We start from the raw sequence: 12,801 nt of genomic DNA, 5'->3' as shown, positions 1-12,801 counted from the left end.
TGGTTTTGACCTTTTGCCTGTCCACGACCATTCTCTTGCCTACCCCTTTGGATTAATAAACATTGTAAGACTCCAACCATCTGCCTCCTGTGTCTGCATTTGGGTCTCGCCTTGTGCCTTGATAATATATTTGCTTTTGTAAATCTATATATTATTTAAAATATATTTTACCTAATTATTTTCCCCTAATCCTAGCTCAGTATCTGCTGTATCGCCCATATGATGTTTTGTAAATATATTTTAGTTTATTATTTTTCCCCTAACCCTACCACCCCTCCCCTAATTGGAGTAAATGAATGGATAAACAATTCTTAGGCTTCTACATCCAGCTTATACATACTCTATACATTTTACAGACAGGATATTTTACATTAGTTATATTTTGTTTGTTTTTAGTCCCAGACTTCAGATACCCTCAACACCTCCCATCTATCTCTGAAGACCATCCAGTTTTGAGTTCTGAGCCTTTCTATTCTCATAGTTTCTACTGATTGTAAATTAGAGACAATATTTTTGCTAAGAGTATTATATTATTGATCGATTGACTTTGACTTTTCAAATCACCCAGCAGTGCCATTTGCAAAGTTAGCTCCAAGTAAATGTTGCAGTTTTTCAGCCATTCCTGAACCTGCGACTAACACAAGTTACAAATGGGAAGTACCAAAACAAGTGATCTAATGATTCTGCAGAGCTGCGATGGTTGTATCCTTCATATATTCTATTGGTTGCAAGAATTTTGTAGACTTCAAGTTTTGAATCCGGCGTGGTTTTGTGGTACATCGAAAATCTATTCACCAAACTATTTTGCAACCTGTATGGTGCAGCTGGCAATTTTTTGGTCCTTAAATAAAACTGGTATACTTTTTATTTTTCACAATTTTCTATAGCCAATTTTGGTATTTAATGCAGGGCCGACAGAAAAGTGCCTTACATTTTTCCCCTTTCCACTTGCCTCCTCCATTTTTGCGGTAATGCTGCCATCAGTTGGTTGTAATTTTGAGACCGGCAGTCTATAAACCTAAGTCAGAGCAATTATATGGCAAAAAGCCTTGCCCTCATCATTCTTAATGACTTTAACCTTTCTGTCAATGATACATGTAGACCAGAGGAGGCTGGTGGGAGGAGCCCCTCCTCCTATAGCTCCTTCCACCAGTTTCTGATGTAGACCTGCAGGATTATTTTCCTGCTGTAGCAAACTGTCTCAAATTAAGATCCTACATCTGAATTTGAGCCAATTTGCTACAGCAGGAAAATAATCATGCAGCAACGGGAAATTTGAATTATTATGTGGATTACAATTAATGGACATTTGTGTAGGTGTTGATACATTTTTAGTTAGGGCAAATCAAGTCTGACATTTCTAAGTGGAAATTACAAACTTTAGAAGCCTTTTTGAAACACAAATACACCACAAGTTTGCATTTCCTGCTTTGCAGGACCATTCTCAGCAACAAAATATCAAATTAAGATCCTACATCTGTAGATATGATTATTTATTGCCCTAATTGGTAATCTGAGTTATAGTTGCAGCAAACGACGGTAACATAATTGCATAAATACAAATTAAATTATGCTCTTTTCAGGCTGTCCCCCTGAGTATTCCAGTTTATTCTCCAGCAAATATAATGACATTATATGAACCAGATGTTTTAGACACAAAGTATTCGCTACCCCATCAACGGAGAGTTATGGCTTTTATGGTTGCCTCTTTAAATAAGACCTCTGCATTTCCTTGGTCAACAGCAGACATATACAGGTAACTGATAAAATAATGGAAACACGTGAATAAATGAGGGATACAAAGTATATTGAATGCAGGTGCTTCCACACAGGTGTGGTTCCTGAGTTAATTAAGCAATTAACATCCCATTATGCTTAGGGTTATTATTTTGGCCATTATTTTGGCTACCATGGCTATGCCCCCATAGGATGACAATGCCCCCATCCACAGGACACGAGGGGTACCCGAATGATTTGATGAGCAGGAAAACGATGTTAACCAATAAAACAATTTAACCCTTACGGGACATTCTGGAGCAGCGTTTTCCCATCAACAAAATGAATTCTGGAATTTCTCTGCGAAAAATGATTTCTCATCCCCCCAATAGAGTTCCAGACACTTGTAGAATCTACACCAATGTGCATTTAAGCTTTTCTGGCTTGTGGGGGCCCAACACCCTATTAAGACACTGTATCTTGATGTCTCCTTTATTTTGGCACTTACCTGAACATAAAAAGGCTGGTTTCAGATGGCCGTCTCAACAAATGACTTTGTGTAGAATATATAATATGTATAAAGATGTTGTATCTTGCTGTGTGCTCGTTGTCATCTATTATTCTATTTCTATTCCCAAAATGTCTTCTTTAACATCACTGTACCCGAGCAGATGTTCACCAGCATGGTTTATGTTGTGTCTCAAATGGGTCTTGGTCAAAAGTAGTGCACTATATAGGGTACCATTTGGGATGTATCCTGAGTTTTGGAAGTCCTGTTTATAACAACACTGCTCTTAATTACAAAGTCATCCGTGCTTAGATCTTGACACTGTGAGATAGCGACGACCTCGTCCAATCTTACCCTCGGAAAGATTGATCACGAGGAGAGTTGTTCAAGTTTGACACCAGAGCAAAAGAATGTGTTTTTAAGACTCTAACTCTGCCACGAGACTCCTCCCTCACATCTGCTCATGGGGATCAGGTGTGGGCCTTAGAGCACCCTAGTCCCTATGTACAGTAGTGCACTACTTTTGAGCAGAGCTCTATTGGCCCTGGTCAAAAGTAGTGCTCTAAATAGTGAATAGGGCTATTTGGGAGGCACCCTAGGTATAGGCCAAACTGCCTTGGTGACGGAATAAGTGTGCAGCTCAGTTAATCAATACCAATAAACTGATATTTATTTGTTTGTGAGGCTCGCCCTCAAAACCTCTTAATCGTGCCCCATCCCCATCTCTTCTCAACTAATCTGACATCATACAAATAACATCTACATAATTCATGTGTTAAAGTGACACACATTCCTATTTTCTTGAGGTCCGTGCAGCATGCAATCTCTGGTAATGATGTTGTTGCCTCTGTATGATTCTCAAATGGCACCCTATTCCCTATGTAGTACACTTGTTTTGACCAGGGCCCTGTGTAGGGACTAGGGTGCCATTTGGGATGCAAACGCATCTCCTGTCTGAGGTTCAATTAACGATCTATTGTAGTTTGAAACATTGAAAACACTGAGCCCTCAAGACTTTTGCACTATTCAACTGTTTTTCCCTGATTCACTTCAGTTGACTGCTTGGAAGTCATGTTGCTTGATGGATTGAGTGGTTGACTGGCGCCTCTCTTACTGCTATTTGTATCTCTTGAATATTTCAGTATGTGGTGACCTAAACACTGAAAACCAGTTGTTGCTTGTGGCACTTTACCTGGGAGGACGAGCTCATATTAATAGCTGGAATGGAATGGTATCAAACACATCAAAAACATGAGTTCCATGTGTACGATACCATTCTGTTTGTTCCATTCCAGTCATAACTATGAACCATCCTCCCCTCACCAGCCCCCAGTGCTGGAAACATTCCTTCTTCTAGCATTGCTTGTCCTAGAAAGGAAAACACTTTCCCTTCTACTCTCTGTTGTATTCTAGGTAAAAGTGCCTCTCCTGGTCCTGAGAGCCACACGGTCGTGTCACTGGGTAGTCTTCTAGATGACCTGCACTGGCACCATGTAGCCATCGAGCGCGTTAGAGGCCATGTCAACTTCACTGTGGATAAAAGCACTCAGCAGATCCAGGTCCCTGCAGAACTCAGTCCTTTTGAGATAAACGAGGTGTGTTGTATGTGACCTCTTCCTCAAATCATTCCACAGATACATAGACACACACACACACACACACACACACACACACACACACACACACACACACACACACACACACACACACACACACACACACACACACACACACACACACACACACACACACACACACACACACACACACACACACACACACACAACCATTCCTGCATTCTCTCATGCTCTCCCAAATAGCATGCTCCATTTGTCTCTAACAGATGTGTTCACAGATACTGTACAACGTACATACACAGGAGACACACACACACACACACACAAACAATAAACCCTATATGTTTTAGTAATAGAGTTATAGCTTTCTATAACGGATGTCTAATAGCCACTGAATTCCCTACAAGAGTGATTCATCCAAGGCCGTAGAAAATAATATTCTAATCAATAACAGTCAAATTACCAAATTGCCCTCAAGTGGCCTCATGGGAGGAATGTTAACATTTTTCATAATTTCATTAATACATTTTATTTTATCTTTACGCCCAAAATCCCCTATTTCTATGTCAAACGGTTTGGTTATATTTGTCCTCTGTGATGTATATGAAGTGTAATATTGGGATTCAAACTCAAGGTTGAATACATTTCAACTCTATCTGACATGGTGCAGGTGTCTTCTTTCTTTAAGCCCATAACCATGTGTGTGAGGTGTATTTTTTGGTTTCAAAGTAGATTTGTTTAAGACTAAAAAGAAACACTCTGCGTGCCCTTGATTTTGCCCATTTCAGTAAAAGGATAACCCGACCTCCATACAATATTTCTAGACTGTTTTTAGTAAATGGGTGTTGGAAATCATTTTCTATTGAAATTGAAACACAATTCACTTCTGGTCATAGTCTACGTAAGACCTACTGAGACAGTTATGTGTACAGTGCCATTGTTGACCCTACCTGAAGACACAAAATGTGATAATTACTTCCCTTTACTTTAATGTGATAATTACTTAGTTTACTTTAAGGTGATAGTGACTTACTTTACTTGGCCTTTTATTACTTCCTAAATATAGGTCATTGATGAACCACTTCCAATCCTATTCTATCACCACTAGTTCAAACATGTTACTATGTCATAGTCACGTGTCATGATAATGTAGGTAAGAACATTTCAGAATGTTAACATTGGCTGGATGTTCTTTCACAAGATAACCTTTGGCGCCGTCCAGTGCCATGGAACACAGAAGGTTCTGTCCCGGAGGAACTTCCATGGGTGTCTTGAGAACCTTCTCTGGAATGAGGTGAACGTGAATGATCTGGCCAAGCAGCACCAGGAGGTCTCCATCACGGTATGTTACCTCAGCCTTGGTCGTATAGTGCAGTGTTTCCCAACTCCAGTCCTCCAGGACCCCCAACAGCACACATTTTTGTTATAGCCCCGGACAAGCACAGCTGATTCAATTTGTCAACTAATCATCAAGCTCTCATTGAGTTGTAGCAGGTGAGTTTGTCTGGGGCTACAACAAAAATGTGTGCTGTTGGAGGTTTTGGTATAGTGCACATCGGAAAAGGTTTTCAGGTGTGCACTAGTTCAGGTAGTCCCTTCCCGTTTAAAATCAGTTTTCATCTGTTTGGTGTTTAGAGAATATGACCCTGGGGAACTTTGGATGGTTTGTACTGTGCGTATCCTCTGACCTGGTTTCAAGTAGTATTTGTTTTCTTTCAAATACAGTAGTTGACCTTGATTGAGCTTGACTGGCTGTGACAATGGAACAAGTGGAATAGTCCAAAACTGCAAAATGTATCTAAAAAAGAAGGGATATTTGAACCCAGGTCAGTTTCTGTGTGATGATGTGTATGTTGAGCTGTATTTTTTGGAGTTGCCTTGGAAAATAACAAACATCCTCAACTATTTATGAGGTTTGGATGGTGCTTCCACCCTGCTTTAACCTGACGAAGAATTGTGTATATACTGGACAGCTGTTGTAGTCAATACTAGGGCTGGCACCTCCCAAAAAAACGAACAGCTGACTGAAGACGGGACAGTCGGGCATTTTTGCGGTTAAGTCTATTTCTGGACTCTTAACATGAAGAACTTTGTTACTTACTTTCTGAAACAAGCAAACAAGTCTTTGATTTCTCCCACAATGCAGTAGCGCACAGAAATAGAATGATTAAAATTGGCTTGATACCTCTAACCATGACAATTTGACTGGTAAACTCATGGGTACACTCGCAATGGATGCCTCGATTTGTGATGCAATAATTTCCATGGTCATGTAGAATGTTTTTTCAAATGATGTTAACTAATGCATTGAATTAGGAGTTAGAATACTTACATTTTATTTAACCTTTAATTACATAAATGACCGAAATTAAACACATCAAAATGAAAGCAGGTAGAAAACACAAACACATTCATCCATAATAAGGTCCTTAATCAGCGTTCTGAATTGCCCTAGAGGCACCAGAACATCAAATTTAACAACAGTTTGAAGATTGTTCCACAAATAAGGTGGAAAAAAACAAAAAGCTGATTTACCTAACTCAGTAGAGACAAAAGTAATTTCCAGAGTTAGCCATCCATGAGACTGGTGTGGTATGTCTGAAGTTTAGTAATGATATTATGGGACTATTTGTAAAAGGGCATTATTAAAAATTATAGTGTATCAACCTATGTGACATCAAAGAGGGCTTTTCTGATATAGAATTCCATGATGATATAGAATTCTAAAATTGTTGCTCGTAATAAAGCGCAGTGCGCTGTGATAAACAGCATCTAACGGCTTTAATGACGTGGCAGCTGCGTTCATATAGATGATGTCGCCGTAGTCTAGGACCATCGACTGAATAATCTGCTTTCGACTATTTAACACGATTTCTATAGAAGCCCATTTTAATTCTCAGCTTCTTAACTAAGTCATCAATATGCTTTTTAAAGACAGCTTTTCATCTATCCAGACGCTCAGATATTTGTAAGCAGGGACACGATCAATATGTACACCATCCAAACTACATATGCTTAAATCATCGGACTTATTTTTATGTGCTCTAGAGAATAACATATACTTCGTTTTACTGGCATTCAGTACTAATTTCAGGTCAATAACGTTTTTCTGTAATACAATGAAGGCAGACTGTAGTTCAGATAGAGCCTAGTCAACCGTGGGGGAAATAGCATACAAAACAGTATCATCGGCATACAATGCAGGTTACAATTTTTTAGAGACAAGTCGATATTGTTAATGTAAACATTAAGAACTACAGGACCCAGAATTGATCCCTGCGGGACACCTTTCATAATATCCAGGAAACCTGATTTAACACCTTCAGTAGATATACACTGAGTTCCTTCTGTCAAGTCATTTTTAAACCAGTTATGTGCAGGCTGATCTAGGCCAATTGAGGAAAGCCTCTGAATTAGCAGTGACAGTATCAACAGTATCGAAAGGCCTTTGACAGGTCAATGAATAGGGCAAAATGTTGCCTTTTATCCAGACAGTTAAACACATAATTTGTAACTAGGGATGCAGCAGAGATAGTGCTATGACCTGGTCTAAAACCCGACTGATATTCATTTAGAATAGATTTCAAAGATAAGAAAGTTCTTAGCTGAGAATTAAACAAGGATTCTAATAATGTTTAGAAATAGGCCAATAATTATTTAGTACCAGATATATTCTTCAGGTAAAAAATATGGGTTAATGATTCAGCAATCAGGGGGGCAGAGAGCTGCAGCAAAAATGGATCAAACATATCAGCCCCAGTGGATTTTTTTTTTTACGTCACTCTTAAGCAAGGCATCTAACACATCACTGTAGTAAGTTGTTGAAATTAAAATAAAGATTAACTAGAAGTTGATGGGTTAACTGTTGAGTCAGCTAGAGGCTGATTGACTGACCAGGGTCAATTAAACCACTCTTTTCTCTTAAATAAAAAGCCTGCCGAAATAAAATGATGATTAATAGCCTCACTTATCCCATTCTTCTCAGTTATGATACCAGAGTAAGACAGAACTTGCTTATGCAGGGAAGAAGATGAATTTGTAAACTTCAGTTCATTTACTGTTTTCTATAATTTTAGAAAGATCACCAGCAGAGTCGAAGATGGAGCTGAAAAAGTAGAGAATGCCAAGAGTGTTGAGGTCAGGGCTCTGCGCAGGCCAGTCAAGTTCTTCCACAACGGTGCAAAGCTGTCCTCAAGGCAAAGGATGGCTACTTTGAAGAATCTCAAATATAACATATATTTTGATTTGTTTAACACTTTTTTGGTTACTACATGATTCCATATGTTATTTAATAGTTTTGATGTCTTCACTATTATTCTACAATCTAGAAAATAGTAAAAAAATAAATAAATAAAAAACCATGAATGAGTATGTGTCCAAACCATTTTCTTAAACGAGATAGTACATCTGTTTCTCAATTGTGGAGTAAAAATAAAGTAAATAAACATAAAAAATGCTATTCATACAGTTATTACGGTGACCTTGTTCATTTGCTAGCCAAATACCGTCATCTAAAATGCTATGACCCTACTATGACCCTAATGCTATGACCCTACTATGACCCTAATGCTATGACCCTACTCAATACAGAAATTGGTTATTTTCATATTGATTGGTCCATTAATTAATTCAACAAATCCACGATGAGAAAGGAGCAGAGCGTCTTCTTTTGTGGAGCTAAATCCCTCTAGATGGTATTTAGCTCTCTCCTGAACACATTTCCATCTTGTAAATGATTACCTTAACCACTCCAACATGAAGTAGGGAGAAATGAGAAATAATCCATGTGGAAAAGAGTTTTAGGTTTTGCATCGAAATGAATAAACACCCTCAAACTAAAAAAGAGATGATCAGTAGCCAGAGATGAGACATTACCACGTGTTTAAATGTAATAAGGACGTTAATGAGGGAAATGATTTCATAAAAAACTAAAGAAAAACAGCCAGCCAAAGGATTATACTTTAAGAACATAACATTTTCTTTGTCATTTTTCTGGGCCTGAAGTTTCTGTTCACTACTGTAGCACACTGTAAGCGCTTTATGTGTTGCTGTATATCACTTTGACTGCTACTGTTTCCCTCTTGGAGTTACTGAACAGCAAAGCCAAACTGCTATAAAGATACCTCCCTGATATCCCTTTGGGCTAGACAGTACTGTAATACATCACTTTTGCTGCCTCAGCAAGGGACCATGAAACCTTCCTTTCTACCAGTATCCAACAATAATGGCCAACATACTAGATGTCCAAACCGTACTCTCAGACACGCAGACAGCCTGCAGTCGTTACTTCAGAAATGTGCATTTGACTAACCTGTTTAAATCATAACTGAACGCTGTGCTCAACGTTGTTTTAACTGAAGCAAAACAATGATTGAGCGCAGCGCTCAGTATGGCTCAGCCAGTTTAGCTTTTGACACCAGTCCTCTTCGTTTGCTCTGCTAATGTCCTGAGACCATGTCACTATAAGTTTGAGGACTGTCATTATGATAATATGTATTATGAATGTTCTCCTTGAGGAAATGTAGCTGATTAGCTAGATCTCTTCTATTGCAATTCCCGATATACTCAGGTCAGATGCCCCTTAGCTTTATTTCACCTTCTCGCTGAGGTCTAATTAATATTTATGTTTTTCATATTTCGATATTATTATCGTTTTTTTTTTTCTTCTTCTTCAGGGCAATGTGACCTTTACTTGTGCTGAGCCGGTCTCCGTCCCAGTGACGTTCGCTGGCGCCCAGAGTTTCCTCCAGTTGCCGGGTGCAGCTCTACAGCAGAGAGACGGCGGTGGCGGCGGAGTTGCCTTGGTGGCGGTTGGTGTGGCGATCAGCCTGCAGTTCCGGACCTGGAACAGAGCGGGCCTTCTGTTAACCTTTGACCTCCAGCAGCAGGTGGGGAGCCTGTGGCTCTACCTGAGCGAGACCAGAGTCAGGCTGCAGATACACAAGGCTGGCAGGATCCTACTGGACGTTGTCACAGGTCAGATCAATAGTAACATCTGGTTGTTGTTTTATGTTTGTGTTCCATGTGCTGTTTTTATTTCAGAGAATAACACGGTCTTATTACCCGAGATAGCTAATCACTGGAAAAGTAAAACAACCCTAAGACTTTGTTATGCGGAATATCGAGTTATCTGAGAGCAGCTTACTGTTGTGAAACGCTGACTCTGACCCATTGTTGTTGTGTCTGCTCTGTCTATAGGGTTTAGTCTGAACGACGGCCAGTGGCATTCAGTAGACCTGACTGCAAGAAGAGGTCGTCTGACCATCACTGTGGATAAAGAGGAAAGCTCCACGGCTCATGCCAGCCCATCTTTTCCTGTGGTATCAGGAAACAACCTCTTCTTTGGAGGTAAGAGAGAGCAACACACTTACATCAGACATTGGACCCCAAGTTTTTCCTGACTGTGTCACATGACCAGGAAAAACTCTGGGCCTTAAGTGTAAATACTGCTTGGATTTCCAGGGACTAATCCTAATTGTAGTTAGATAGGCAAGTGTAACTTGACTACTGTTGGTGCATAAATGTATCAAGATTTGAATTGGACCAGTAGCATTTGATCTCTGGGCTTAGTGCAAAGAAGCATATAACTTCTTAACCAGACTGCAGGATCTGTCCTCCTCCAATTTAGCTTCCTTTAGAGCAGTGTTTCTCTGTTTGCCTTCTGAGCTGCTCTCTCCTTCCCCCTCTCCTCTCTCCTCTCCTCCTCCTAATCCTCCTCTTCCATCTCTTTAGCTCTTCTCAGTTCTCTCTGTTCTGCTTCTGAGCTGGTCTCTCTGTCCTCCTCTCTTCTCGCCTCCCCTCCCCTCATCTTTCTGCTCCTCATCCTCCGTCTCATCTTTAGCGCCCTTCATTTCTCAATCAGTTCTGCTTCTGAGCTGTTCTTTCTGTCCCTCTCCTTGCCTCCTCTCCTCTCAGCAAAGGCTCTTCAGCAGGCTTGTCATGCCATTTAATTACCTTTAGCCAGCAGTGTAACCAGAGAGCCAGGCAGGCAGGCAGCACCAGCTCGGTGTCCACGGTGTAAACACACTCAAAACCAGGCAGAATAACACTTATGCTTAGAAAATCTCCTGCGTTCAACACTTGGCCTTGAGCTTGAGTTGCACTATATGGTATTTTTTCTAGACAATCATGAATATACTCTGCTTCGCTACTGTATGAACAATGTACATTCATATAAGATATCACATATCTACGCAATTCTTTATAATGGGGTAATGCCCTTAATTGCCTACTTAAGTCCTACTAGGGAATGGCTATTGATTGATGGCTATCGTTTGGTCTAACACAGGTTGCCCGGATAGCAAGACTAACCAGGAGTGCAGAAACCCTTTCAACGTGTTCCAAGGCTGTATGAGACACATCCATGTGGATAATAATGCTGTGGACCTGATCAAGGTGCAACAGATGCTGATAGGAAACTACAGCGACCTGCAGATTGACATGTGTGGAATCATCGACAGGTCAGTACAACAAAAACCACTCCCTGATTAGATTGTTACTAGGGTTTCAAGACGTTCCCAAAATGTCGAGGTTTTCCTGAAATTCTGGTTGAAGGATTCACAGATTTCCTGTTTATTCGCTCCTGATTGCAGGAATCTTCTAACCGGGATTCTGGAAAACCTTCGGCATTTTGGGAAAAGTATCGGCTTTTTGCAACCTTAAAAAGACTTTTACCTATGCTTTATCTTCCTGGGTTCACACACATACACCCAAACTTAGCCTGATACAACTCGTACAAGGTACACTGACAAACTCAGCGTGTGGACTATTGGATGAACTTATCGTATTATGAAAGCTCCTGATTCAACTTTGTGAGTGTGTACATTTTGTAGATACTCTATGTGCTAGATGTAGTTCTGTGTTGATTTTAAGATTGTTTTTCTTCAATAAAGTGATTAGGTTACAGGTTTGGTTTTGCTAGACAGAGAACTCCGCGTGCATTGTTTGCTTGTCACTCGAGCGCTTACTTATTAAATCCTAAGATCTTCCCCTCTGCTTCTCTTGATTGTTTTCTCACCTAACTTTATATGAAGTGGAACCTTTTTTGAGATGAGATGTGCTATTTTGACAATACAATTTATTTACAATACAACAGTGGAAAGTGAACGGGAGAGATTACACCACCAGGTTGTGTCACACAGATGAGGAATCAGCAGAAGTTACAAGATGGGTCCCATATGAAATATGGAAAAATGGAAATATAGACAAACTATGGAAACATAGTTTGGAAATAAGCACTGTTATGTTCCCTGCAGAATACGATTTGTTACAATTATGTCATCGCTTCGGCTGCCCTGTCAACTTTATGCTGTAGTTTAGTTTAGAGAGATTGGTTTGTTTCTTATTCCCGTCTCTTCTCTTGTCTTTCCTTGGCTTTACATTGCTATCCGTTTAGTCAGTACCTCCCATCGCCTTCCTCTGATATTGTCATTGCCGTTACGGCCATTATCATCAAAGTCATCATCATCGAAGTCATCATCCTTTTTATCCCCCATTATCATTCTTATCATCACCACCATCATTACAAGTCATCACCATCACTGCAATCACCCCTCCACTATCACCATCTGTCAGGATTGTTATTGAGTGCATCCCAAATGGCACCCTTTTCCCTATATAGTGCACTACTTTTGACCATAGGCCCTGGCCTGGCCACTATATAGGGAATAGGGTGAGTGCCATTTGGGATGCAGACATTGTTATCTTCATCTTTGCCGTAGTTCTTCCCGTTATCCACCATCTATTCCAGATCGCATTTGATATGAAAGAGACAGCGAGTCAGAGCCACCAAAGAGCAGAGCTAATGGATCACTGTCGGCTTCCTCCACGCCCAAATAGGAAAACAATTAATGGGACAATTATCTACTCTCCTTGTGGCCATACATACACTCACACACCGCACAGAGTTTTAGCTAAGTCTGTCTGTACTGCTTGTACATAGTCATCAGAGAGAGAGAGAGAGAGAAATATCTCCTGCTTCACTGATTTTAATTGAATATC

General features: G+C 40.1%; 1 protein-coding gene across 3 annotated transcripts in view; it reads left to right on the top strand.

Moving 5' to 3' along the window:
* LOC129818807 (contactin-associated protein-like 4) overlaps positions 1-12,801 on the top strand; it is a 224,462-nt gene that overhangs the window by 112,954 nt on the left and 98,707 nt on the right. For all 3 annotated transcript variants that reach the window (XM_055875058.1, XM_055875057.1, XM_055875059.1), the window contains 5 exons: positions 3,638-3,819; positions 5,003-5,143; positions 9,477-9,777; positions 10,000-10,149; positions 11,090-11,261. In XM_055875058.1, coding sequence (XP_055731033.1) covers positions 3,638-3,819; positions 5,003-5,143; positions 9,477-9,777; positions 10,000-10,149; positions 11,090-11,261 — 946 coding nt within the window. The remainder of the gene's footprint in view (positions 1-3,637; positions 3,820-5,002; positions 5,144-9,476; positions 9,778-9,999; positions 10,150-11,089; positions 11,262-12,801) is intronic.

The sequence above is a fragment of the Salvelinus fontinalis genome, chromosome 21, assembly GCF_029448725.1.
Source record: "Salvelinus fontinalis isolate EN_2023a chromosome 21, ASM2944872v1, whole genome shotgun sequence".
NCBI lineage: Eukaryota > Metazoa > Chordata > Actinopteri > Salmoniformes > Salmonidae > Salvelinus > Salvelinus fontinalis.
The sequence above is the reverse complement of the archived record's forward strand: the minus strand, read 5'-3'. Positions and strand labels throughout refer to the sequence as shown.